The 23252-nt window shown below is 41.6% G+C and overlaps 1 protein-coding gene across 2 annotated transcripts; it reads left to right on the top strand.

Moving 5' to 3' along the window:
• The first annotated feature begins 427 nt into the window (after positions 1 to 427).
• On the top strand, positions 428 to 21636 carry LOC135703991 (probable serine/threonine-protein kinase tsuA). 2 transcript variants are annotated; one of them, XM_065225351.1, is made up of 4 exons: positions 428 to 1360; positions 19665 to 20078; positions 20144 to 20894; positions 20956 to 21636. In XM_065225351.1, the coding sequence occupies exons 1-4, from the start codon at positions 1214 to 1216 to the stop codon at positions 21339 to 21341; spliced, it is 1698 nt and encodes a 565-aa protein (XP_065081423.1). In that variant the 5' UTR covers positions 428 to 1213; the 3' UTR covers positions 21342 to 21636. The 2 variants fall into 2 exon arrangements, with proteins under 2 accessions (XP_065081423.1, XP_065081422.1); XM_065225350.1 differs by having other exon boundaries at positions 20953 to 21636.
• The last annotated feature ends 1616 nt before the right edge of the window (positions 21637 to 23252 follow it).

Here is a 23252-nt window from a genome sequence, read left to right as displayed (position 1 = left end):
GTTAAAATAGTCGCGCAAATGACAACGACCGTTACGGTTGCTCCGAGGGTTGCTCTTACTACCCGAATAAACGGGTACCATACACTAACGATATCATAGATAGTATGACCAAAGAGGTAACGCCAATAGGCTAGTCAAGTAGTGAGCCAATTTAAAATCGTTAGTTTCGTATTGATTGTTGGTACGACCATATCACATAAAGTTGGGATGATATCCCTAATTGGTGGTTAGGCGCTTATGGTTATTGTTTATGCGGGTAGGCTTACTAGCGACATCTGTTGCAAAAATCAAACACGCTTTAAATCCATTATACATTGCTAAAACCCGCAAGGTGTTCCTTCAAGAGGGATAGGCCCTTTTCGGTCGCCAGCCGCACTGACATTTTGTTCGCATTTTATTTGACAGTCGCCGTCCGTTTGACAAATGCGTCACGAAAACGATCCACGAACGAAAAGAGTGCTTGGCAGCTTCGATCGCGATGTCTGATGCGCCCAAGCCTCGCTCTGCTTTTTATGCTGCCAACACAAGCCAAAAGAGTGAGTGAGTGAAAGAACCTTCCATCCCTAATCCGAAAGTGTCGCAAACCCACAAAAAATAGGGAAGCGAAGCGGTCGCGAAGTTCCGAACGACATTTTTTTGACAGTTTTTTCAGTGTTTGTAAACACATTAAAAATCAATATCCTTTTTTTGAAAAATCCTTCCGGTCAGGCGAAGAATTTCGTGAAATATTTGTGTGTCGCAAGCTGCAGTGGCAGCAGTACATTTTGGTGAAGGAGGAGGAGAAGGCATCAAGAGTGTTGGTCTGGGAAAATAGTGAGCAGCTATTAGATGTGAAGTTTTTTTTTTCGTGTTTCTTGAGGAGTTTGATTCGCTTTCTCGACGGCCAACGTGAGCATTGCGATTTGGTGTAGTCGGGTTTGCTGTAGCTGGTGTTGCTGCTGCTGCTGCTGCGGGGAAGGCGAACCTTGAGAGCCTCGCGTTTTTGTGTTCCTCCATACATCTCTTCTTCGTTGTCGCAGCAGTTGTCGTATTCGAGACATTGGTGTTGCGGTGGATAGTATATTGTGCCAAGGCTTACGGCTCGTGAAAGGGCATCGACCGAGACGGACGGTGGTGCGACCGTAAAAGGAACAACCGCAGCGAATGGGTTAACAACGTTAGCCGTAGAGGAGTTCCAGAACCAGGAGCAAAACAAAACAACACCGCTAGAAGAATGGAACAACTGCAGATACAAACGACGGAACTACCGTTCTGTCGGCTATGCTTCACTCAAGGTATCGAACTGTACGAGATCTTCCCAGGCGCAGGCAATGACAACGAATCTCTGCTCATCAAGATTATGGACTGCGTTACCGTGGCCGTGAGTATTTCACTATTATTGTTATTATTTTTCCAGCTCAAGAAAAGTTGTAGGCGTCCCCAGTTGCGTTCCGTAAATCGCAAGAAATAGCCGTGATTATGCTCTGATCCAGTTGTTGAAAGCTGTAATAAGCGTACTTGGATCATTAATTGATTTGTTACTTGATTTCGTTGATTAAAATACAGTTTTGTTTAGTAGTAAGGATATCGTTTTTATCGAAGAAATTTGTATGGCATAGCATTACTAAATGAGGTCACCATCTCATCAGACCTGTTCAGCTTATGAAGCAGATATCTACACTTCTTGTCTAGTTCGTTCAGCAAATTTTAAGTTATGGGTATTTCGTTTGATCCATTCCTGATGGAAGCACAGGTGATGCATACCTTGTTTTGATATTTTGATTTAGTGCACTAACTTTCTTAAATTCTAGCCGACTGCTTATACTCTTCAACCCTGTAAACAGAATCAATCACGCGCTTCCAGAGAAATGAGTTCTTGCGAACAGAATACAAATCGAGTCATCCGTGGGGGAAAAGGTCTTCCTTTGTCCACGAAGTTTTAGCTCAGAGAGTTAGCAGTTCCACTCACTCCGTTCTAATCGGTTCATTCCGATACCTTGATGATCCGTGTTATTTCACCCTCTCTTTCCCATTTTTGTTTCCTCTGTTCGGGACATAAATCCACTGAGACCAGTCATTTGGTCTATTGTATTATACCCCGTGTACATAGTTTAGTGCATGTCGTATTACTCCATTACTATTGAGAAATGATGAAGTATTCGGTTCGATTACAGTTGTCATTCTTGCCTTCATCAGAAGGAACCGATTCTAATAGAAAGGTCCCGCTATTTATAACCTTCGTAGAGATAGAGTCCCCTACAAAGGCGCACTCCTTTGTCAGTCAAAATTGGACTCCTTAGCAACAAAATTAAGCACTTACACCGATATTCCCAATGCATCCTTTCCCATGGTAGTGCAGGTGATCCACAACTTTATGGTCCGTCAAGTTACCATTAACGAAACATCCATAACATTTGTCAAATAACCAATAACGAAACATCCATAAATGACGTAGATTTTTGTGAATCAATTTTAAACCAACCCTCCCGTCTCGTAACGTATTTGGCTAAACTTTATACATGGCTGGTCACAACTTCTGCCTTCCCCACATCTTCCGTACAATGCTACGTCATTTATTGCTCGCCCCTAAGTAGTCAGTTCTTATCAAAGCTTTTCCGTGTGCTCATTATACTCGTCCATATAAATTCTTCACGGTAACCGCAAAATACTCAATAATCACTATAAACGATTCGATATTGACTACAAAGTAAGCATTTTCGAGGGAGACTGGGACTACCCATTTAATGAGTAAAAAAATGCCCATTTATGAGTATTTGTTAGTCACAAATGAATACTTACTACTTATTTTTGTCGTTATAATTACTCATAAATGGGAGAAGTTTTACTCATTTAATGGGTAGTCCCAGTTTCCCTCGAAAGTGCTTACTTTGTAGTCATTATTGGCTATTTTGCGGTTACCGTGTTGAGAATTAAACTGATCATTTTTGATTGTCTGGAACATCTTTTGTTGTAGTACCGTATGGGGGAGATAAACCAGTCTGTGGCTGAAAATCTCTATTATAAAGACAAAAAAGTAAGAGGTTGTATCCAAGACACGACCGTAGATTTGACGTAGGATTACGAAAGGTAGTTATGATGTCACAGTAACGGCACCGGTGGTGTAGTGGCAAGCGTGATTACCTCTCACCCCAGCAGGCCTGGGTTCAATCCCAGTCGGCGCCGCCGGGATGTTCTGAGGCATAACATCTCTGATCACGCGATAGGTAGGGTCCAGGTGTGGGAGCTGCCTTCCTGGCACGTCGGTAGCATTGGTGCTCAGCACGGAAAACAAGATCGACGGAAAAAACAAACCAAAGGAAAAAAAAAAAAAAAATGATGTCACAGCAAAAGTATAGTAAATATTAAATTGATTTCTTAACTCGTTATCAGTGAAAAATTTCGATTGGTTGAAATTCGGAAGCAATTTGAGAGTTATGTTTTTGAGGTGCTCTGTCGATGTCCAAGCCAATCCTGGACGATACGTCTTGGATACAAGCTCTTACGCTTTTGTTAACTCTTTTATCAGTCATTTCAGGCATAACATTTGATAACGGCACAAAAGCATTTGTAAACAAACCTTCTACAGTTCTTTACATGCGAACCAAAGTACGCCCACGCAAACCAATACCACCTTTGGAAAGATGATAGTTGGTGCTATCCGATGATGTTGTAGGTTTGGATCAACCTGGTCTATACAAGGTGTGGAATTGATGGCCTGTACGTATTGGTACAGTTCGTTTTTCACTCGGCTTTCAGTCGGCTTCGCACGATTTGCCTCTTTCGTACGCTCAAACACGCTCGTAGTTACGTCATAACGTTTGTTTCAATCAGCGTTTGCGTTGGAAATTGAATATGAATTATAGAATTTCTGTATGAAGCCAACATTTATGAATGTTTTTCCACTGAATGTTGAGATAATGTAGATATTGATTATTTTATTAGCACACTGTATACCATGAAAAAGCAGCCTGCTGGTGAGTTTTTGCACGTTTCCAAGTAAGGGGTTACTATAAAAATACAAAACGCCTGCTGATATTTCCCGGATACTTTACAAAAGCATACAAGCAAGCGCAATCAGCATGCAAACATATCTAGAATTTGCTGTACTTCATATTTCACAAATTTGTTTTCGACTGCTATGACGTCGTGGTAATCCTCTCCCGCAATGTTTACCTTTTTCCCTCTACCAACACATACGTGAGGGCTAGATCTCCACACCTTGTATAGACCACGTTGGTTTGGATGGGCGTACTTTGGTTCGCGTTCAAAGGGCCTTAGAAAGTTTGTTTACAAATGCTTTTGTGCCGTTATCAAATGTTATGCCTGATTTATGGTCCTGAAAAGGATCGATGGGTTGAAAGCTTGGAAGCCAGTGTAGAACAATGCTGTGGATTTTTTTCCTCGATGTTCTTGGAGATGATAGCGGTGCGGAAATGAAATATGTATGGGAAAACACACCAATCACAGAATCTGAGCCTAGCGGACGGTCCTACGTTTATGCTTTTTGAGGCAAATTTTAGGCCCCTTCTATTAAGAGAAGGAGGCGCTTAAAATTGGCACCAAAAGGCATAAAGATCGGTACCGTCTGGCATGCTCAGTGCTTGATATCAATATTCGGCGACTGTGTTAGGGAAACCACTTTTACCATCACGGAAACGCCTCGTTTTCTGATGACAAATAACACAAAACGTACGGAATTTTTGTTTTATTCAATAAAAAAAAGTAGAAGGGGCTGTGCCTAGGGGCACGAACGGAAGCTTGACGTAGGACCGCTAGTGGACGGAATAAATATGAAGAACATTTAGTTCTTTTAAATGATCAATCATCTATTATCTTAACTCTTTCCGTTTTTTTTTCAAAGAGAAAATTGATGAAGATAATCAATCAAAATCACTTGCACCCCTGCTTCCAAGTTTGGTTACAAGATTACAACTCTGGATAGCATTTTGTGTGGTCGTTGGCTCTGAATATGGACAAACAGGCACAGATAAATTCTATTCCAACTCTTTACTGTTATAAGCTTGATGGCCCTGAAAAGGGCCGTTTTATTGTAGAGGACATCCATGGCCATTTACGCTTGGCGTGTTTAGTGTAGGTGACAGCATCACGGACCTCATTTTCCAGGAACATCTTCAGCACACCTCGTAGATCAGACCGGAGATACGTTTGACACCACCACGGCGAGCCAGACGATGGAACAACTTTGCGATGACGCTTGGCGCCTCTTTAACCAAGACCTTTTCCTCCTTTGACACGACCAATAAATTGTTGCTTGTTGAATGTAGAAGAGTGAACTACCACCACGCCGTCCGAATCGAAAATGAGTTGATTTGACTTTAAATGATCTATATTTCTTGAATTTGTGTGGTTTACATACATGTATGAATTTTCAATCGACACAGATGCGTCTTTTCAACTCCTAGTCTTATCAGGCCTGTTTTAGAGTATGACCACCTTGATGGGATTGGTTTGATTTGAATTGGAAAAAGGAGACTCTTTACTTATAACTACTATTTACAACTACAACTACTATATACACCTCCCTTAGCTAAGTAGGTAAAGACGTAGCTACAAAGCAAGACCATGCTGGAGGTGGCTGGGTTCGATTCCCGGTCCAGTCTAGGAATTTTTGGGGTTGGAAATGTCTCGACTTCCCTGGGCATAGAAGTATGATTGGACTTGCCACACAATTATACCAATGCAAAAATGGTAAAGGCATCGAAAGCTCTCAATTAATAACTGTGGAAGTGCATCTAGAACACTAAGTTGAGAGCACGCAATAAGCTAATATGCGATATGCAAAAGCTTGAAATGCGAAGAAGAAGAAAAAGTACTATATACACCTAATCTACTATATACAAATTCCTTATCAAAGCATGTTCTGATAAATTACATTTTTGTGCAAATTTGGTCTTAATTTCGTTAATTCTGGAATCTATTTTGGCAATGCCTACCTCTTCGTGTAAATTTGTTATTCTAGTGTCGAAAGGATGATCAAGTACCATCCTCAGCACTCTATTCTGAGCGACCTGGATTTTGTTCCTGTGAGTCTGTGCACATAATTCCCACACCGGAGCTGCGTAAAGCATTGCAGGTGCTATGATTTGTTTGTAGACAGCCAACCAGTTTGTTCACCCTTGACCAAGGCGGAACACTTGACTACGGTTTTTCTCCACATGCGATCGGAAGAGGAGCTTTTCATCGAACAACATCCCGAGATAGGTTACTTCGGCAGACCACTCAACCCTTGTGCCATCCATGATTACAGTAGGAGCCGGTTTCAGTTTCGGCGATTGCCGATGGAGGAACATGATCGCTTGTGTTTTGGAGGCATTGATTTTGATTTTCCACGTGATGGCATAATCAGCAAAGGCGTTAAGGCATCGTTGAAGTTTGTTCGTTTTTCGCGAGGCATCCTATTGCGGTATCATCTGCGAACAGGAAGAACACGCAACCGTCACCGAGGGGAGGAATGTCGGAAGTGTAAATGCTGTAAAGTAATTGGCCCAGCAGACTGCCTTGCGGGACTCCTGCTGGGATGGAAAACGTGTCTGAAAGACAACCATTCAACGATACCTTAAACGACCTTTGCTGAAGGTAGTTACGGGTGATTTTAACCAGATGTAAAGGAAAGTTGAAGTCACAAAGCTTGTACATAAGTCCGTCATGCCAAACATTGTCAAACACCTTTTCAACGTCTAACAAGGCCACGGCTGTGGACTTGGATACAGCTTTGTTACTTCGGATGTTATTCATCACCCGTACTAGCTGATGATTGGTGGAGTGCCCCTTTCTGAATCCAAACTGTTCCGGAAGGAGAATGTTGTTTTCCTCGACAAACTTGAGTAAACGATTGAGAATGAGTTTCTCGAACAATTTGCTCAGCGCTGAAAGGAGGCTGATTGGTCTGTAATTTGAAGGCAACGTTGCATCCTTACCGGGTTTGTGGATTGGTATGATTTTTGCTACTTTCCAGATGCTTGGAAAGTAGTGCAGTTCCAAGCATCTGTTGAAGATAGCGGTTAGAAGAGACTGCACTTTCATGCTGAGTCTCTTCAAGATCAAGTTGAATATACCCTCAAACCCGGGAGCTTTCATGTTCTTGATGCATTTCAGCGCTGAGCAAATTTGTTGTACTGTAATCATATCGGTTTTGATCGCATTGCGCAACCTTATTATCGAGCAGACTTTGGATAGTCGAGCCAAGCAAATGCGATGAAGCGACATGCTTTCTCCTGTGGGGTGATTGAAGGCCGATTGTCATCATTTTCGACTCTGAGAGGTGGAACGGGCTTGGGATGAGTTTTCAGGACCTTGGCTACCTTCCTGAATGGTCTGGAGCGATCGTCCAGATTCTGGACAACACGCCCGAAACATTCATTTCGGAGTGAGTCCATTCTGGAAGCAATCTGCCTGTTCAGATCGGCCATTTCACGTTTTTTGCCCAGATCTCCAGTCCTCTGAAACTGGTCTAAGAAAATTCCTCAACACGAATCAGTAATTGGATTTGGGAATCAATAGCAACAAACTTACCCCTCACAGGAACTTGTGAAACGTTTGCCTCGTCAGCCATGGATATGGCCTGTTTGAGTCCTTCCAACGTCCGGTCGATGTTATCTACGGTGGCGAGCGGTGGTTTTTCATCGATGTTGCTGTCCACCATTCGTCCGTACTGCTCCCAGTTGACGTGGTGGTAGTCTTTACGCAGGCAGCTTCTAGCAGGAACCACGTTGACACCGACTTCAGTCACCACCGGTTGGTGGTCGGATGTTTGACAGGAAAAAGTTCAGGGTGGAGGGCCGGAGAGATGAAAGTTGGTTCGTCCGGAAATTTCACAGTGTACAGTCCATGTTGTGCGTGGTCGAACAATAGACATCCGTTCCGGTTCCGCTGGTAATTCCGCCAAGCTTAATAGCGGGCGTTCAGGTAGCCACCAACGATGAATCGGGAGCTAGTACGAGTGATGGCGGTCACGTCGTTCTTGAACTGGATGCCTAGGCCGTTGCTTGTGGTACACTGGCGTGGGCAGTAGACAGCGATAAACCGGACGTTTCAAATTGGTGATTCCACCTCCACACTAACGGTCTCGATGATAGAAGTGCGGATGTGGGGCAGAGTGCAGGACTAACGATGACCGCAACACCACCCCTCTGGAGCTGGTGCGATCAAGCCGGATAATTTTGTTGTCAGGCAACCAGAAGCTGTCACCGGACTTTGGGTGGGTCTCGGTTAGAAGACTCACGCCGATGCTATGCTTGCGGAGGAAGTCGGCAAGCTCAATCTGTTTAGCTCTTACAGAGTAAGCGTTCCAGGTAGTGGTTTAGACACCATACTGGATGATGAACTTACCGAGCACTTGGATCTGTTCGGGATTATTGCGGCACTTACGTAGTGTACCGGTCATGTTGATGAAAATCTCCATCAATTCATCCGCTGTGAACAGATCGGGATTATTTGGTTGAGCTGTTGGTTGTCTCCAGAATCCAGGGGGGATGGAGAACTTTGTCCAGCAGAAGATCCAAACGTTTCTTGAGGGGGGCGGTTCGCTTGTCCATGAAGAGGCGGAAAGTCCTCCGCCCTGAAAACCGGGGCCTTATCCTTCCTTCGTGCTGGTTGATTGTTGGTGAACGCCTGATTTCGGATGCGCTTGAAATCCTCGCGTTTAGGGCATTGCTTGTTGGATCCTTAGTGAGCACCACCACAGTTGGCGCATTTTAGCGCCACGGCTGCCCCGTAACGTGGGTAGATCACCTTTCCGTGGTACGTTACGGGATGTAAGATCTACCACCGATTCCTAGTCCTGACTACTTCAAACTAGGGGAGTAGGATTTTTCTGTAATCCAAGGAACACATCTTAGTCCTTGTTACTTTTTATGCCTTGTTGATAGTGACAAGACTCGGATTTGCTCACCGAGGATGATCTTGAAACAAGGAAAAAATGAGTTAGTTAGTCTTCATCTATGTGATTCCTAATCTTATATTCGTTGTTCTCTAGTTTGAAGTGGTTAAAACTAGGGTTCTGATGCATGGTCATTATCGGTGTCATTCCTTAATTTTGATGCTAAGGAATCCAATTTTGACTGACAGAGGGGTGCGCCTTTGGAGGGTGTTTAAACACTCCGAAGGGTATAAACAGCGGAACAAGAATGACAACTGTAAAAAAATCAAATACTTTATCATATATCAATAGTGATGGAGTAATACGACATGTACTAAACTAAAGACACGGGATATACTACAATAGATCAAATTACTGGTCGCAGTGGTGTTAGGTCCCGCACAGAGGAAAAAAAACGCCACGGCTCCATCCGCCATTGTTGACTTAATTATGTAGAAAAAACAATTCATTATTAAAAGCATAATTCTAAACTACATAATTATTTAATTTTGTTTTGTAGTTAAATTCCGTTAAAGTCCGTTACATCACAACTGGCAACACTAGTGTGCATTTTACAAAATGTAAAGATACAGACAAACCCTAGGACCTGGTTGCCTTTAAGGAATCCTCAGGGTTATGCCAATGATCAGGGCCGTACCTTTACAATACCTTCTTGGACCAAATCCTTTAAGAAGCAATATTTGATATTGATGTGCTTCGACTTCCGCGAGTTCCGCCGCCGTGAGTGCGATGCAACTTTGGTTGTCTTCGTTGACAATTAAAGTCAGCATTAGATTTTCACCCAAGTCATCTGCTAAACGACGCAACATTCTGCCAACGCAATGTATTCCGCTTCAGTGCTGGAAAGGGATACGCATGGTCTGCTGTCGACTCCCCCAACCAACGAGCCTGCCAACAAACTTGAAAAAACTGCCAGTGTTGCCCAAGTAACATTGCAATTTTTATCACGGTTTTAAACATGCTACAAGTCGAATTCATAGTCTACAGAACCCTCATTAAACCCTAATTGTTACATGGGTTGGACTTCCGATTGTCAACTTCACCGAGCTAGTTTGCATCCAGGAAACACTCCAACCAGTGCTGCAAAATTTCGACACTAAAAACTGATAATAACAAAACAACCCTGGTCACTCATTTCAGCAGAGAGTCACCATCAGTAGCAATCAATATCAATTGTCAGTGATATTACTATCAGTGACGACGATGTGCAGTTTTTTCATTTGCTGAATTACTATCAAAATCAAATTAATTTAGCAAAACAGTTACATAGAACCATCAAAGTGAATACGAATCATCATCATTATCAGCCTGGAGAACAATAATGTGACACAGAATGCGCAAATTCACAGTTTTTTCACCAAGGGAATCTTTGTCACTGACAAAGAAAAGAGTGAGATTTTGACAAAGGAAATTTTGATTTTCAGTTCTATCAGTGTTGCTGCTGAAATGAGTGGAGTGTCTATATCCACTGAAGTTTTCTCAATGAAAATGACAAATCGCAGCACTGACTCCAACTGATGATTGCCACCACCTCCTTGGTGCAGTTGAAACCTGTTCTACCTTTTAGGTAGCGACCCAACTAACATTTCCAGCTTTATAAGTCAACTTTTCCAGCGTTGTTCTGTAAAGCAGCTGAAACAAAGCTGTAGATACAGCTACAAGCAGAAGCTAGCAAAATAGTTTTGGAGAGTGTTTACTCAACTTTTTCACAACCATTATTCAATTTGTCAGTCGTACTAAATAACATCACCCAATAAACGCTAATGTCACTTCTATGCAAATATTAATCAACTTTCAACTTTTAGCTGCAAAACATAAACATCAAAAGTGCTTTTTCAACAACTAAACAACCTATACTCAACTAATAAACTGTGTTAGTGCTACTTTGGAAGATATTTTACAGTCAACTAGGTTTATTTTTAGACGTGTGCAGTTTTACAGCTTTTACTCTGCTTCTTTACAAAGCTGAATTCGAGAAAAGTGATTCATGTGCACTATTATAAAGCCTCTACTCAGCGATCTTGTTGTAGAAGGGCATGTAGATTATTTTACGTCAGTTCAAAGTGTTGGCGTAGCGAAGTTGGTAGTATCAAGGTTCGCCAATGCGGTCGCCTCGAGTTCGATTCCAGGGTCCGGTACAGTGTAAATAATTTGGTGGTGTATAAGCACTAATTTAGATTAATTTGATTCGCAGTAAAATAAACATGATAAATTAATTTCCCAAAAAAAAAAGCGTTAACAATATTTAACCAGGCGTTAAGAGAAAACTGTGTAGTGATGATTGGATAATCGGGTAAAAGTTGAATAAATGCCTTTCAAGTTCACACACATTTGAACAGCAGGATAACAGCTGTATAGAAGCGTAACTAGATATGCAATAAAGGACCACCCACATTAGATCTGTTTGCGTTGCGTTGACGTGAATTTGACAGTTAGACAATAGATTTAGCTGTCACTTTGCCGCAACGCGTCCGATCCAGATCTAATGTGTGTGGGCCTTAAGAGCTTGTCCCAACACTCCCAACAGCCGTAAGTAGCTGACTAACATTTCAATACAGCTTGAGGCTGTACAAATGAAATGAGTAAAGCGTTTACATTGCGAAAATTGTTAGTTGGGGAAGTACCCTCTTCGCTTCGTTCCAGTCAGCTGTAGTTAGTTTGGATCTGGGTACTGCGAACACAGCCGTTTTTGTTTTGCAAGTCAGCAGGAAACAACTTGAAAATTTTCCGATATCACAAATTGTTTTGCTAATGCACTGCTCACAATTTGCATATACATGCTGTCGAAAGTTCACCCTTTGCTCCATAAATAACGTGTACATGGTGTTGGGAGTGCACCTACCCACATGACTCTTATAAAGTTTGTTTGCATTCTTCCTTCAGCAGTTCGTGCAGGTTCGTTCGTTCGTTACATTGTTTACATCCGAGTATTTGAGCAAGTTTTTTGTTGAAGAATATTAGTAAAAAAATGCCGAAATGACAATATTTTCAACATTAACCACAATACTTTCTCTGCCGACGGGGATTGTATGAGAAAAGTATCACTTTTAGCAGCTCTAGATCGTTGGATTCTTTTTGACAGCACCAGTTGGATTCTTTTTGACAACCATTTCGTGTTTCTCCGCACCACTCAGGTTTGGATACGTGCCGTCCAATAATGGAAGTTGAAATGGCAATGTCTGGGCTTGTGTTTACGGTGATGTACAATAGACTGATGCAAAATTTGAAATGTTCGCTCCACAATACTCAAACGGTTCCAAATCGGGTCCTGATTAGCCTGATAATCTTATGGCATGATTAAGCAGCTGTATTGTTGGCAACACTGTATTCTGCAGTGTGACATAGTAGCCATGATTTTGTCCTCTATTCTACGCCCCAAAAACACCAATGTTGCCTAGTTGATTGAGCATAATCATAAAACAGCGGCGACTTGAATCATTCATATTTTTTATTCCTTACATTTAGTCTAGTCTAGTCTAGTCTAGTCTACACATACATAGCCAGTACTTGAAAGAATCCTGGAAATGATAGAAATACATCTATCATTTTCTTGTCATTATTAATGCCTGCTGCACATCAAGGATGTGAAACAAACAATAAAGCGGCCAGGCCTACTGTGTAGCGTTTAGTTAATTTTTGTGGAAGTGAATGTTTACCATGTCTACTTAATAAGTATAGACAGTGGTTAACATTTAATCCACAGGTAATCAAAGAGCGGGGACATACCGTACCAACCGCTCCGTATGCAGGATTTGAAAATAGGCTATATAAATCGTTGGGAGTGACAGAGCTAAGAAAGTTAATGTACACTCCTTGATTGTCCGATCTCCTGGGATGGAACACAGGTATTTACCCCTTGTGTTCGAGCGTACAGACCTCCCTCCGTACAAGCGTGGACGGCACCGCCAACCCACTGCCATCCCTCAATCGATCCAGCCGACCTCAGTCGAAGGACAACAGAGAGCGGTGTGCGGACGTAACCTATACGGAGGGAATGCTGTATTCGCCTAGGTTATAGCGCCCTTGCTCGCTACCATTTTCTTCTAGCGGTTGGGACCTGAGCACTAACTCTTGTCCTAGCCCTATATGGCATATGGTTATAGCGCCATTACTCGCTTTCTGAAAAGAGAAGAAGGGAAGGGAAGGAGAGGAAAAGGACTTGGGAAAAGGAAATGCGGAATTCCTTTCCTCATTAGTATTTGTATCGTCAACTTTTATGAAAAGTATATATCATTTTTCCTTGGTCAGAGGTATTATTACGACATTTTAATTAGATTGTCTTATCATTTGTTATTCAAAATTTAATGTTATAATGATCAACATAGCTTTGGATTATCCAATATATTTCATAATTTAAAAAAAAATATTTTTTTAGCTGAAATGAGTATTTGCAACCTTGTCATACAGATCTGAAAATTAAATCAGTAGCTTGCTTCCCTGCATCAGACATGCTTAGACGGCTTAGACTGACTCCACAAATCAATGGTTGCTGCTCCGTGATTGGCCAGAATCAGTGAAATTGCACAGTGAATGGGGTTAGGAGTGACCGAAAATTCTCATTGTAGGGGAAATGGCTCTAATGTTGGCCTATGGGTTTAAGATTAGGCCCATAGCTAAAAATCTGCTTTTTATCAGTTTTATCTAGATGAACGCGTCATTGGGACGGTACTAATGGATATTTTTGATTGCTATTAAAAATTTAATCGATTGCTGAATTTATGTATGGGCCCAAATTAGGGTCATTTTTGCCGACATTGCATCCATTTCCCTTAAAAGATTCAGTGACTCCTTATATTAAAGATCAATGATGACGCCGGCCACGTCTTTGTAACCAGGTGGGAGATGGGAAAGAAAGTTAAAGTGACCTTTGTTGTTATAGGGGCCGTGTTTACCTCTGCGTCCTCACAAAGGTCACAGGAGGGAGGTTTTGTTAGTAAGGTGGGGTTCTTTGGACCAGGATTCACCTTGATAAGTGATGTGATGATTGCTTTGATACAATCGCAGTTTGATAAATACACGAATGCGGAGCTATGAGAAAACGAACCAATATTATCAACTCTTTATTGTAAAGATGTCTGGGATTGAACCCATGATTTTCTGCTACCTAAGTATATGGCAAAAAAAAAAATATTAAACTGGAACGAACTCACCAATTTAGTTGACTGTCCGTAAACTGGGTTCTTCTGCCGCTCTCGAGATGGCATCCATGTTTCCGTTGGTCGGCTGCTTCCCGATGTGAAAGGGTTCTCAGGCCGAAATTGTTCGCAACGTCACAAATTGTCGGGATGGAAGAGGTCTCGGAAAAGTACCGGCCTTACCTGTGCCATAACCGTTGGTTCCGTTACCACTTCTCGAAAACTAAACTGGGGATTGTTCTTCATTAAATGCACTTCAGAACGGTTAATCACGAGAAAACATCTTGACAGCAAAAACGAACGCGTCCGTTCGCCGGCACATATTTTTTATTCCTTACATTTGATAGAAAACTGGTCTTCAACAAAGTAGTAACTGAGAAAGTTTTTAACAAGCGCAGCTATCATTTTCTTAAGCAGAGTGAACTGGTAAATTTTGAGAAATATATGAAGCAAAATTTTTGTTTTACTATAGTAATTTCTAACTTCAAATGGTTTGTGTCAAGTCAGTATCTTACTAAATATGTTCAAATTTTGGGAGGCTAATGAGGATCCAATTTGGAACCGTTTGAGCACTGTGGAGCGAAAATTTCAAATTTTGCATCAGTGTAATGTACAACAATGCCCCGATGAGCCTCTGTAAATGTTGTTCATCCGTCAGAGAGTCGCTGTTCTCCTCCCTTAGTTGTATAGTATAAAGCCGCTGGTCATCGGAACTCGAGACGTTTTGCAGTGCTCCATCTGTAACCTTGAGAGAAGCTTCAACACGTATGATTTCTGGTTCATTAAATACCGACCCGCAACTCGCCGAACGTGAATCTCAAGAAAGAACTTTAAACCGTCAAGCTCCGCAATTCTGAATGTTTGGATCAACACTCCAGCAGCTTTACACTGATAAATTGAACTATTATTCTCATTTTGCTTAAAATTTAATCAATTTGACATTAAACTCAGTTTAATCATATCGAATGATTAAAAATTAATTATCTCTTGCTAAAAAATAATCATCTGATATTAAACCCAGTTTAATCGTGGTTGCTTAAATTAAAAGTTATCTTGTTTGAATAAATTTAAATTTTTGATTATATGTTAATCGTTTTTGAATGACTTTTAATATTTTTTCGATGGATTTTAATCTCTTTTGATTATCTATTAATATTCTCAAAGAATAAAATGTAATGAAGTAATGAAATTGGGTTGTTAGCGGAATGCTTAAATAAAACAGCAAAAAGGTTATCTTTCATTTAATTCCACTTAAATACGTATCTGTCATGGATACCAAGTGGAATTAAATGGAAGATCACTTTTTTGCTGTAAAGGGTGATACGGTCAAAATTTGGTCAATATCAACTTGACGTATTTCTTTCAATTTTACATTTAAAAAACCTGAACACCCCTCATTTTGAAGGTGTGTGTGTGTAGAATGTTGCTCCTATTTTGATTTTGGAATTCACTCTTCAGTTGTCAAAATGCCGTCCAAGCAAGAAGAGCAGCGTATCAAAATTTTTATAAAATTTAATACTGAAAAGACAAATTTTTACCACAAGTGATTATTTATAATTTAATCATGCATGACTATTGCAGAAGTAATCATGGCTCTGGACTCAATAAGGTGAAGCGGGATTTGCATACTTTTTAAGCTTTTTTGATTTAATTTATTATTCAGTAAAGGTACTCCTGTTAGAGCACCTCCAACGCGGGGCGCTAAACGGGGTTTAATACCCATTTTAGCAACCCATGGGTTGTAACAACTCTCACCGCGGGGTGCTAAATGGGTGTGCATAAAAGAAACTAAACCGTGACCGATTCCGGGGTAGTAGCGTGCCTTCAAATTTGAAGACCGAGTTGCAACCCGAGATGGGTTGTTATTTTGTTTGACAACAAAGCATGAAAAGCGCGCGGTTGAGTTGATTTGTTGTTTTTTTTCTGCTGCTCGCTACTGTCCATCGCGGAGGAAATTCGAGGGAATCCGATGAAAGATTCCGATGGGAAATACTGAACACGGATCCCGATGGGTAATCTGTGAACACGGATCTCGATGGGGAATCTGAAGAGGGATTCCGATAGGAAATTCAAAGACGGATTTTAATGGGAAAATCGATAAAGGATCCCGATGGGGAATCCGCAGGTGGATCCTAATGAGGAATCCAAAGATGGATCCCGATGGGGAATCTAAAGAAGGATCCCGATGGAGAACCCAACGGATCCCAAAAGGGAATCCAACGACGGATCCCAATACAGAATCCGATGATGGAACCCGAAGTGGAAACCGAAGATGGATCCGGATAGGTAATCCGACGATGGATCCTGATGAGGAATCCAAAAAAGGAAACCGATGGGAATCCGAACACCGATCCAGATGGAGAAGCCTAAGACGGATTCCGGTGGGAATCCAAGCATGGATCCCGAAGACGGATCTTGATGGGCAATCTGATGACGAATCCGAAGATGGATCATGATGGGAAATTCAAAGACGGATCCCGTAGTACGAAGACGAATCCCGATGGTGATTCCGAAGACGAATTCCGATAGAGAACCTGAAGACGGATTGCAATGAATGATCCGAAGACGGATTCCAATGTAGAATCCGAAGAAGGATCCCAATGCGGAATCCGACGACGGATGAAGAATCTGTCGACGGGGTCCGTTGGGACGATGGGAAATCCGAAGATGAATCCCAACGGGAATTTCATCACGGATCCCGACGGAGAAACCGATGGTGGATCCCGATGGGGAATCCGACGCCCAGTAGCATCGCCCTAACCTCGATCTACCTGTTCAACAACTCTCAAAACGTAAACAAACAAAACAATATTGGTTCAAATTAATACAGATCAGTGAAACTAGAAGACCTGTGCCCTTTGAAACTGATTTGAATGTAAATGTTCGATAATCCCTCTGTTGTTGATCATCCGATTTTCGAGAAAGTGTTTGTCAAAATTGATTCCTGGTCTGTCAGAAATAAGTCTCGCACAATAGCACGTTTATTTGAAAATTTTCAATCTGTCAAATTTAAGTGAAAATTCACCAAATGGAACACAGCCTCAGCTTCAACGTTACACGTTGTGAATAGTCTCGCAATATCAAAGGAGTTTGCAAAATTAATATCAAGCATGTTATTTTGCTCCAATATCACGCGTATTTGAGCGGAAAATATCAATTTGCTAATGATTATGCCTTCACTGATGGATAGTATGTAGCGATTTTCTCAGAAAATCCTGTTTTACTTGGAGAATTTGGCAACTATCCTCCCTCTAGCGGTTCTCACTTTGAAATGTAGGTTGCGAAAGTTCGCAAAAGTTTCCTGAAGAAACGTGCCCACTTTTTGGCTTAGCTGTGGCCTTCTCTTCGGTCCCAAGCTAATCGATACACCCCTCGAAACATAGGAAAATCCACGAACCCCTAATTTTATCTGTCAAATTTTCATAGCGACTCAAAACAAACATAGTGTAGTACTAGACTTTCGGCTAGAATGGGGTACGTTAATCGATGTACTTGAGGACCAATAGGCTAGTCAAGTAGTGAGTCAATTTAAAATCGTTAGTTTCCACCGGTTGGTAATAGGGTAAACGCTCCTATAGTTGCGTATATATAGTTGTTTTCAGCATACCTGTCCCTAAAGAGACTGAATTGGGTAAAGAGGCGACACCTTAGCCATGTGACAGGTCTTCTGCTCGATTAGAATAGCTTTTCCTATGACTTTGACATATAATCGATTGTTCCAATTTTGACTTGTCGTCTCTTTATAAATTCAGGCTCTTTATTTGTCCCATTCGTTAAAACAGCAAGCTGAGAAAAACGCTGTTGAAGATTTTCTTTCTCTATGGGCTCTTATGGATGGGACAACATAGTTTTGGTATTTTTCTCGACATTTTCTGAACAAAGTAGGAAACTTTTTGTGTACACTGTAAAGTGATGGTACTTGACAATCGATTATAATGTATGACTCATTTTCGACAAAAATGTAAATGGGACTGTTATGCCCACAGGGTAGTATAATCAACAATCAATACGAAACTAACGATTTTAAATTGGCTCACTACTTGACTAGCCTATTGGTCCCAAGCAAACGATTAACGTACCCCATTCTAGTCGAAATTCTAGTACTACACAATGTTTGTTTTGATTCGCTATGAAAGTTTGACAGATAAAATGAGGGGTTAGGGGGTGAATCGATTAGCTTACGACCGAAGAGAGTACCAGAGCTGTGCCAAATGTTGAACACGTTATTTCGGGACCTTCTACTCTTAGAGTTACCTCTATGGTATAATGGTATAATTGTGTATGGAGACTTCATGCGTTCAGAGATAAATTCCTGCATGTAGTTTACGTATGAGTTTATACGGGGGTCAGGCAAGTGTTATTTTTTTTAAATTCTTTATTATAGAGATTTTTAGCCGTATTCTAGTTCATCTCTTTGGCTCCAGTGTTATCAAATATGTAGATTTTGTAAAAATAAATTAAAATCAATCATTCACATCAATTTCTTGCCCCTCATAGTCCAAAGGAGCGACATCAATTTGGATGGTCCAGGTTCCATTTGGAGTCCTCTTGTCATTCAGGAAATGAACCTACAATGGATCAATGAAAATTCTGAGGTTTTGACAGAACTATGCTGTGGCTACTACAGTATTTTACATTTGATCGTCCATATACAGTAGCGCCAAAAGCATGCTGTGGTGGGTTCAAAACTTAACCATCTAAAATTATCAACTATAAATCAATCCAAATGATAATAACTGTTCTGATGTGGGGAAGAAAGTTGAACTCCTTTTTGAAACGTAAACAAATTTACATTTTAATGCTACCAGACACTACTCTGCTTATTCTTCCTGGAGGCAAAATTTGGATCCGCTAACTCATTTCTGTTTCATTTGCTCATTAAAAAACTATTGGTCGTATGTGCTTACACTACACCGGTGTAGTGTATAGTAAAAACGAAAACGACATAACTCAACTGTGTAAAAGCAGGCGTTTGTGACTTCGACTAATCAAAAGCTAAGAGGAAGAGGAGACAACTGGCTTCTTACTCTTTTATCTCTATCGATATCTTACGCACTTGAAATCGGCCAATCACGAGCTGGTTCACGTTTGACAGAAAAGTGGTTCGTTTTCGCCCCCGTATTGTCTCATCTTCCGCTTAGATCAGAAGTGGCCTATTCTGACAGGTAAATGGTCTTATTTTTTCACTATGAATTAAAGCTGATATATGGAGCAATGATGCAAGGGCCCATGCATTAATTATGTTACGCTAAATCGAGCAAAAAATTACCCCCTATCGTGACGTTTTTCCTATACCTAATGCATTGCTTGTCACAAAATCTTATACCCCCCCCCCCCCTTCCCCCTTAGAGCGTGACATAATATATGCTTCAACCCTAATAGCAAAAAGCAGATACAATATTACACCAATGGATGTAATTTTGTTTGCAGAATCGGTATATGTCGTACAATGTAATATTACACAAGCAGCGGAATGACCTCTGTGCAGCTGTTTGGATGTAATATTCAAAACCTCTTTTTTTCTGTATAGTACCGCAACTATTAAACGTTTTGAGATAGTCGATTGGTTAGCTAAAAATGTGCAATCAAGCCACATACAACACCAAAAACTTACACATGATGTGGAATATAAACTTTTTAATTTTCACTAGATAACGTTCGATGATGACTACAATTCATACATCTGCGCCAAGTGCGTTACCACCATCGAAGAGTTTTACGAATACAAGGAAAAATGCAAGGAAAACGATACACTTCTGCGCGAGAAGCGAAAATCGGTCGACCAGACTGCAATCTACAATGTGGTCAACATGCAACCGGAAGAGGAGGTCGTCAACGCCAACGGCAGCAATGGAGCAGTCCAGGAGTTGGCCATCGATGACCAGCAAATTGGTCTCGAGCATCGTATCAGTATAGAAGGTGGAGCCCCACTCAATGGCAACATAATCGAATTCAAGAAGCAACTGTTCACCGCTTCACCCGAACAGCTTGGCATTTGGATTTGCGTCGCTTCCGGCAGTGACATTCAATGTCCTGCGATGATTCAGGTCGACGAAAACGTTCAGGTTGGTTTTGAGGGAAATCTATTTGAGAGGATTGTTTAGAACGATTTTTTTTTCCTGCATTACAGGTCGTAGCAGAAATTGGACAACACAACCACGGACTTCCAGTATCGGTAACTGATAATCCTCCACAAGACACGAAACCTCAGATGACTACACCGGAACCCCAACTACAACAACAGCAGCAACAGCAACAACAACAACTACAACAAGAACAACAACAACAACAGCAACTACAACAACAACAACAACAACAAGAACAGCCTCAACAGCAGCAGCCACAAGTACCGCAACAACAAATCGTTGTTACTGGATCGACGAAGGTTTCCGGTGCCGCTAGCACCAGCACCACTGCTCCAAGTTGTGCCAGCAAGAAACGCAAGTCGAAAGACCAACCTAGTAAGAGAAAAATCTCCAACGACATCCTCGTTGGGGACGGTTGGCTTGTGGACGTTGAAAGTCAACAGCGTCATCACTATCAACTCGTCACAAAGGATGGCTATCAAACGTTCCTGATCTTCAATGGGTATCGTTTTCGCACCCAGCAGAAGATCCGTAACGGTATTGCATCGTGGAAATGCGCCTGGAATGGACGCAAGGGATGTCAAGCGATTTTGCACATCACCGAGGACTACCAGAAAGTGAAAGAAGTCGGCAATCCACACAATCATGAACCGTCATTGCGCGATCGGATGATATGCGGTGGCAAACCGACCAACGGCAGTGACTCCATGCTCCTTGGCTCTGATGGGGAGGAAAGTTTGCATGCAGGATCTGAGTTGCAGCACATTACCATCGCCGCAGCAATCGCAGGACACGGTAAGTTCTTTACTTGAAACTTGTATGCTATTCAAACTGACAATTGTATTGTCCACAGGAGCCACTAGTAGTAACAGCAACAGTTCGACACTGGGCAATGCCGTGACGGCTACAATAACAGGAGGTGGTGGCCCGAGTTCCACCATCGTCACCAGCAATGCAGTATCGAATCTCGACGTGGTAACAACATCGGTGAGCCACAGTTCATCGCTGGAGCACCTGTCCACATCCGAGATCGTAGATTTCGTTCAACAGAGCAGCAGCGGTAGTGACCAGATGGTGACAACGGTAGTGGATGCCGATTCGCACCATGCGGCCGTCGTCGGAGGCGTCGGGTCTGTCGTCAGCGTGGTGGACGACGACGTGGGTAAAGACGACACTGCAATGCCGATGGACATTGAGGAAATTATACGTCCCCACGTGGTTCTGCATCCGACTAACGAGTAATTGGAATACGGAAGAACCGTGAAATGCGAATGGAAGGAAAATTATTAGAATGACAAGAAAAAAAAAACAGTGCGGATATTCTCAACCCTAAAATATATATTTTTAAATTGTGTAGCAACGTGAGCGCAGGATCCTAGGGGTTTTAAGCAAGAAGACTAGTTTTTAAGAAGTACGATTATGGATAAGCATAAGGAGTCGGAAAGCAGTATAAGTATGAACGTAGCCGGTAAGTATACATCTAAGCCTCTTTGTGTAAATTGCCAAACTTAATAAACAGTAATAAACTACAATACAAGTCTTGACTTTTTCTTTAAGAAAGATAGCCTGCCTGGTGGGAGCTAACCCTCTCTTTTCCATGGTAGCACAGGTGATTTATGCCGCTATGGAATATCTTTTGTTCTACTCAACTATTCAAACTATTCCATTATGGGCGACACAGTCGACTGTCTAAATACAAGAAAACAGATTCCCTGTTGTAGAAATTCTCATTCCATTATGTAATTGTAATTGTAATTGTTCAGTGTATAGGCTGTGCCAACCGCTAAATTGGCTTATCTAGGTACTAACCCCCTAGTCTATACACCTACTGTCCTAGACACACATGGGTGGTCGTATCCGGGTCCTTCCCTAGGTAGGCTCGTGTCCGTCCAGGTTCTGGTATATTAACTTATATCTATGCATGGTAATTATACTTTACAACTCACCTTTTGATTATAAATGTCGATAATGCGGAAACTATATGAATGTTAGTGATCATCATTAGGTGTGTGCTGCAATGGAATAGTAATTGAAGGAAATGAGGTTCTCATGTGGCTTATAGGTAATTCTAATATAGGTAAATCATGCAAGCACACACCTTTTACAACCTTGATTATGCGTGGAGTGCGTTCTTTTGTACGTACGAGCTAGAAGAGCGTTATCAGTGATCGCGGTGGTTCAAGGAAAATTAAATAAAGCATTTCTGAAAACATGACGCTGCAAAGTCTCTAGGCCAATCGGGTGAGATCTTTCCATTCTATCTATTTATATTTTATTTTTTGTCACTGATTTATCAAATGCTCTATATTGACGAATAGAGTTGCCAAATCATTCACCCTCCCACTAACACAACTCTTTCCTTCCTATGACACCTATGAAGGTAGTATGGGTTCCCTGCACCTTCTTAAGTAGATGTTGGATTAACTTTCCCTCCCTTCCCCTGCGATTGTAAGGATGTGGCCAGGTGTATAATGCGATGCTTGTATTGTAGATTTTATTTTCGAGTGGGGAAAATCACTAATCCCAATTGATATTTTCTGCGTCAACACTCGATTTTTTTCTGCAAAACGTATTAGTTGACCATTATATAGCCACCCACGATTTGTACAATCGCATATGCTATGCTATGCTATCATGCAAGCACACACCTTTTACAATTCTATTTAACGCTATCCTCAAAGCCCTTTGCTCGGTCGATCCATCGAAAGGTCCAGCCCCGTATTCCACCGTCTTTCGTTAAGAACTGTGCAGCATCGTTGGCCACTCCCGTTATGTCTATTTTCAATCGGTCGCTTAAGGATAGCGTTTTTCCGGATGCCTGGAAGCTCGCCTCAATTACACCAATCTTCAAGTCCGGTAACATGCACAAAGTGGAAAATTACGACCTATCTCGATTGGCCAAAGTTGTATCCAGCTGTTCAACCCATAATCTCAGAGTTTCAGCATGGATTCATGAAAAAGCGCTCGAGAGTCTCTAACTTGATGACTTACACGAACACTCTTACAGGTAGCATCGAGAAGCTTCAGCAAGTGGACTCCGTTTACATCGACTTCTCTAAGGTTTTTGACAAAGTCCCTCACGACCTAGCCATTATGAAGCTAAACCGCCTTGGTCTTCCACCGTGGATCGTTTGTTGGTTGAAATCATACTTA

Source organism: Ochlerotatus camptorhynchus, unplaced genomic scaffold (assembly GCF_037179485.1).
Source record: "Ochlerotatus camptorhynchus isolate MF236.1 unplaced genomic scaffold, CSIRO-AGI_Acam_v1.1 ptg000228l, whole genome shotgun sequence".
In the NCBI taxonomy this organism is placed as follows: domain Eukaryota; kingdom Metazoa; phylum Arthropoda; class Insecta; order Diptera; family Culicidae; genus Ochlerotatus; species Ochlerotatus camptorhynchus.
Note: the sequence above shows the minus strand (reverse complement) of the source record. Positions and strands in the feature narration are given on the sequence as shown.

Coding starts and splice junctions, on each gene's coding strand:
- LOC135703991 (XM_065225350.1), top strand. CDS start 1,214: ATGGAACAACTGCAGATACAAACGACGGAACTACCGTTCTGTCGGCTA. Junction 20,079..20,143: donor AGGTCGACGAAAACGTTCAG/GTTGGTTTTGAG, acceptor CCTGCATTACAG/GTCGTAGCAGAAATTGGACA. Junction 20,895..20,952: donor CGCAGCAATCGCAGGACACG/GTAAGTTCTTTA, acceptor TATTGTCCACAG/GAGCCACTAGTAGTAACAGC.